The sequence below is a fragment of the Chrysochloris asiatica genome, unplaced genomic scaffold, assembly GCF_000296735.1.
Source record: "Chrysochloris asiatica unplaced genomic scaffold, ChrAsi1.0 scaffold00142, whole genome shotgun sequence".
Lineage (NCBI taxonomy): Eukaryota > Metazoa > Chordata > Mammalia > Afrosoricida > Chrysochloridae > Chrysochloris > Chrysochloris asiatica.
In genome coordinates, this window is record NW_006408660.1 from 3,249,044 (window position 1) to 3,255,097 (window position 6,054).

At 35.6% G+C, this 6,054-nt stretch overlaps 1 protein-coding gene across 1 annotated transcript in view; it reads right to left on the minus strand.

The window, feature by feature from the left end:
* Positions 1–6,054, minus strand: part of NAA25 (N(alpha)-acetyltransferase 25, NatB auxiliary subunit) — a 157,616-nt gene that overhangs the window by 64,953 nt on the left and 86,609 nt on the right. The window contains exons 12-13 of the mRNA XM_006870459.1: positions 3,525–3,732; positions 2,033–2,122 (exon numbers count right to left, since the gene is read on the minus strand). Of these exons, the coding sequence (XP_006870521.1) occupies positions 2,033–2,122; positions 3,525–3,732 (298 nt within the window). The remainder of the gene's footprint in view (positions 1–2,032; positions 2,123–3,524; positions 3,733–6,054) is intronic.

Here is a 6,054-nt window from a genome sequence, read left to right on the forward strand (position 1 = left end):
TTAACAACAACAACAATATATATTAAATAGCTATAGAAAACAAAGTTTATTAGTGGTTACCACAGGCAATTGGAAAGGAAGAAGACTGGGGAAATCCCTGTGTAGAGAACACTGAGCTGCTATTGAGAGTGATAGAAAATCCAAAGCAAGCAGTAGCAGTGGTTGAACACGATAATAAGGTCACTGAATTGTAGACCTGAAGAGTGCTGAAATGGCAGACAACGTATTGCATACACATTTCTCAAATAAAATACATTTTAAAAATAAATTTTTGAAAAATATTTGAGATCATCAACTTCGCAAAGATCTCAAGTTAATAATCTCTTTCAATAATCTTACCGATTTTCTAAAAATTTTGATTTATGCCAGACATATCCCTAACAATAATTTTGCACATGGTTGGAGTGCTTATTCAACATGGTATCTTTTTTTTAGTTGATTACAAGAAACTCTGTATCTATGCAAGAGATGCAATTTCGATTTACAAATGATTCCCAATTATTTGCACATTTTAGACAATTTACCTAACTTCTTCCTCTTTGCTCTATTATTTCCTTATAAAATTATGACAATTATAACACTGTTATAAGGTTTAACATACTTAATTTAGGTAAGGCACTTTCAAGTGTCAGACAACCAATAAATATTAGTTGTTAATAAGTTGCTAAAAAAACAAGAGACTGAGAGAGAATGGATGCTAGGGACACCTGCGGAAGGGTGTAGAGAAACTAAATAACTGAGCGGTCAGGGCATTAATGGTTTTCTGGTGACTTTTACAACCCTAGAAAACTTCATGAATCTGAGGGGTTCAGATAACAAGGACTTCATCCCACATCCCTAGAACAAAACAGTGTATAAAGTACTGCCATATGGGATGCCTTACAGTAGTTCAGAAAGAACAAAAAAATTATAATGGAAAAGGGGGTGAAATGAAGAAAGGCTAATCAAAGATGATATTTTTGAGATTTGAGTAAAAGTAGGGCAACATGATGGGCTGTGATAGTGGCAAAAAGAACAGGAACTCTAGAGAGGTGAGCAAATTATTAAGGGCATCCCTGAGACTTTATATGGCAACAGCATATAAAACGGAATTCCCTTCCACAGGTTGTGTCTATCTTCTTCATCACTAGGACCCTAGTTTTTCTCTAAAGTAGTTTATTCTGGTGAATAATATATAAGTACATAAAGTTATTTACTCCCTAAAGACTGCTAATAAGAGAAAATGTGACAAGGTGGACCTAAATTAAAAACAATTCCAATGCCACAGGATGAGCCTGCCTCTTTCTCTTTGATGACTTGTGATGTTGCTTTACTGTTTACCATTTATATATTTGTCTTATTAAATAGGCTAATCAGAATTATATTTGGAAAAAATAGTGAATTTTACTGTATGCAAATTTTAAAACCAGTTAGTCTACTCCATGAGCTACACATCAGTTTCTCTGTATTTTAAGTACTGGAGCTTTGTAATACATTTTTGTGTAGTCATTGCTTACTATTCAGAAATATTTAAACACAGAACAGATATCACCCATTTGCGATTATCAATATGTTGTTGTTGTTAAGTGCCATCTAGTTGGCTCTGACCCATAGCGACCTTGTATAAGGTTTCCGAGGAGCGGCAAGTGAGCTTGAACCACCAACCTTGCAGTTCAAACAGCTCTGCAGTCTGGTGTATTAACCCACAGTGCCACACCAGGACTCCATCAATAATATGAGGGAAAAAAAATTAGAGATTCAGATTGTTCTAGAGGCACTCTAGAGAATGGTTTAGAAGAAAACTAAAAGCATAAATTAAATTCTCAGATAACAATGAATTAAGAAAAGTATACATTATAAAAACAATACATTAATCTGAGTTTTCTGTGATTAGTAAAAAAAAAAAAGGCTAGCAAACAGTGTTTTGGGTTCAAATCAGATTCTTAAAAAATTAAACTATGTTTTCAACAACAACAAAAACAGGAAAAAATGCATATATTTTAGAATAAGTAAGAACAAAGAGTAAAGCTAAGCTGAAATTACTGCTACTTACTTGTTTCTCTCCATATATCAATAAGCACATGGACACCAAGGAGGCAGTAATAGTCTGAAAATTGCAATTCTGTTTTCAAGCAGGATTTTCCTATTGGGAGAAAATACCATATCTTCATTTTAACATTTGTTTAATTATTAATGTCCAGAAGGAGTTATTTAAAGCAGGAAAGGGATGGGAGAAAAAAGAACAACAACGTACTTACTCTTCACTTGTTGACTATCTCACTATCTGATATTTCATTTACAACATTAGTTTTAAAACTTACTACTACTTTGCACATTAACAATGCATGTCTGGCAGTAAAGAATGCCAAGGTATAAAGCAAGAGTGAGTCTCATTGTAACAGTCAAGATTATGTGTCAATTTGGTTGGGCCATGATTATCAGCAGTTTAGCACGAGTTTTTAAAAACAATTTTTGAATAATGCGAATTTTTTTATAACAACCTAGTCTTTAGGGCCTAACCATGTCAATAAGTGAGGAGTAAATGTATAAACTGTAAATCGAAGGGCTTGAAAGAAAGCCAGCAAAAGCACACTCAACTCGAAAAAGGAGGACGATTCCAGAACAGAGATCATTTGACAAGGTCCCAAAGAGAGGAAAAGTAGTAAGATTTGGAAAGAGGAGTAATTTGAAGAAAAGAAAATAAGTCAAGGACCATGTATAACTAAATTAATAGTATACTCCTTATTTGATCCTACATTTTGGAACAGAGCTACAGAAATACTGACATATTGTTTTGAGGTCATTTACATTTCTAGCACATATATGGAGTAGAGGCAAGGCAAATCTGAAGGTCTTCTGCTTCTAAACTAATTTCATAATTAACAATATTTGATCACTTACATATTCCACATACTAAAAATATTACAGCCCATAAGGAGAAAATCTAACGATTATTATAAAGCCTACGTAGTTCAGGAGTCCCAGTGGTGCTGTAGGATAAACACTGGACTGCAAACCACAAGGTTGGCAATTCAAACCCACCAGCTGCTCCTAGGAAACCCTGTATAGGATCACTAAGAGTTGGAATCAACTTGAGGATAACAATAATGTAGAAAGACTTAACCTTCACCAAATCCATACGGCTATGGTCAACTGGAAACCAATTATAACTATTTACAACTCCAAGCTGAAGAAACGTTTTACATTATATTACTTGGATGATCTTCGCACTTGACTAAATACTCTCCTGGCCAAACTCATTAAAACAAGGGGCTATGGTGAGGGAGGAGCCATGGTGGCATAGTGGGTTATCAGGTGGGTTGTTAACTATAAAGTCAGCAGTTTGAATCCAACAGCCACTCCAAAGGAGAAAGAGGAGGCTTTCTGCTCCCATAAGTATTTACAACCTCAGAAACCCTATATAGGGCTACTATGAGTCGGAACCACCTCAACAGCACACAACAACATGATGAGTGTGGTTTATAACTGGACTTGTAAGCTTCAGCAAATCAGGGAACTACTGCACATTTTAAAAGATTGCTCACCAAATTCTAATCCATGCTGGTACCTTAGCATCAATTCTCTGACCACATTCAATTTCTGACTTTTGTCCATGGTGTGGTATAAGCCAAGTAACCTTGTCAGTTGCACCACACACAAATGCTGTTGCAGAGCTTTGATGTCAGCAGGCAGTGCCAGCTTATCCTCTGTTGGTGTCGACAAAGGAACAACTCCAAGTAGCTGGTTGATGAACTGCAAAGCGAAAACAAAGGAGCATAGGTCTCAAAACAAAATTAAGGTGATCCAGAATGAGATCAAGAAAAATACAAATGTCATACACTGCTTTTGAAAATTTAAGATGCTCAAAGCACTTATATTTATTGTATTATTCATTAGCCTATACTTTACTGAAAGGAGCTCAGGTAGCGTAGTGGTTACAAGTTGGGCAGTTAGTCTCACGGTCAACAGTTCAAAAGGACCAGCAGTTCTGCAGAAGAAAGATGAGGCTTTCTGCTCCTATACAGATTTACAGCCTCAGAAACCCTGTAACAGAGTCACTGTGAGTCAGAACTAACTCCACGGCACATGACCACCACCACACTTTACTGAATATATCTGAACCTATCACATCTTATTGTACAGGTAGTATCAATGGTGAACTTGATTTACTGTTGTGAACTTAAACATAATCATGTTAACTCCTGGTTGATCATAATTGTATTAAAACATATTACTGAGATCTGAAAAAGAAAAAAGAAATATCAATTAAAACCCCCTGAGTTTCCCATGTTCTAGCTACCTAAATAGCAAAAACAAGAACATTAGAGACAGCACACAACGCTGATGAAGTGCCAGTGACTCACTGGTTGCTGGTCAAAAGAGTTCTGTCAAAAGTCATTGTACAATGGGAATGAAAAGATTAGAAAAATTATGGACCTGTTCCATAAACTATAGCACATTAATATAACACAGCAACTTAAAAGTATAATTATGCCCCAAGGATTTGAAAGCAGGGACTCAAACAGATGCAAGTACAACAAAGTTTGCAGCAATATTATTCACAATAGGCCAAAAGTAGAAAGAACCCAAGTGTTCATCACCAAATGACTGGATAAAAAAGAAAAAATGTGTATACATATGCAATAAAATATTAGACAGTCATAAAGAGAAATGAAATTCTGGTCCATTATACAATATAGATGAGCCCTGAAAACAGGCTGAGTGACAAAAGCCAGACATAAAGGGACAAACAATCTATAATTCCACTGATATAAAAAAATATCCAGAATAGGCCAAATCGAGACAGAAAGTAGTTTAAAGGTTACCAGGGGCTGGGAGAAGGAAGAAATGGGGAATTATGGCTTAATGGATACAGTTCCTGTTTGGAAATAGACAATGGTGATGGTTGCACAATATCATGAATCTAATTAATCATGAATCTAGTTAATGCTACTAAAATATAAGCAAAGATGGTTAATGTTATATTATAAAGATTTTACCATAATAAAAAAGGTATAATTTTGAAGCCTGTAGAAAAGAACAATTTTGCCAATAAAATATACACTACAATTCTATTATCATACTTATAAACTCTTTTAGGAAATGCAATACATTAAAAGGAATGGTCATGTCATATTAGAAGCCTAGAATGTTTGTTTCTATTTTGACTAAACTTTCTGAGAGAATTATTTTCAGGTAACTGTAGATCCACATGTAGTTTTAAGAAAAATACAAAAAGACCCCATGTATCCTTTTCTGTGTTCCCAAATGGCAACATCTAATGCTGAAATGTTTTTATCTTTTTTCATTAAAAATAAAAGCTAGAGCAAAAACAGAAAATACTAGCTTCAGTTATAAACATATGCCTACTTTCACTTCTCCTCAGAAATCCCATTAAGATTAGATAACACAGAAAAATCAAGAACAAGTGAAGAGATGGCAGAAAATATACAAATTAACAACATTTCAGCTGATTTCTAACATTATGCAATGCAGAGGGTATGACCAAGAAGCATGCTAAGGTACAGATGACATTGAAACTAGAAGGATTTACTGAATTCTGTCTAAGAAGTTAGATCCCACCCCAAGCTCAGAGTGGCTGTCTAAAAGCCCAGAAGTCTAGCCGCTGCTTCCAGAAGCTGAACCATACACTGTGGACTCAGAAAGAGCAGCTATTGCAAATAGCTGAAATCAGAGGACAAAGCACAACTTTTCATCAATAATAAGAGCTTCTACCAACTCACCCTTAAACCTGGATCCCAAAAACACTATTAGCCAAATATGTAACGTAGAAAGAGGTTCTATGAACGTATTTCTGGGAATAAGGGTGGCAGCTTGGGTAATGAAACAGACCTCATGTTGTAGACTACACTAAGAGGAGTCTGGATCTATGGTTCTTTCAGAATGTTTGAGGTTCATCAAATAAATAAAGAATATTAATTCAAAAAACAGAGAGGGTGGGTGAGGGGATGGAGGGGATGGAGGGGAAGGTGGACCACAGGGCAGGGATTAGACACAGGATAGTTTGGGTGCTAGGGAGGGGGCAATATATAAGTAGGGAGAGGGGAATGGAAG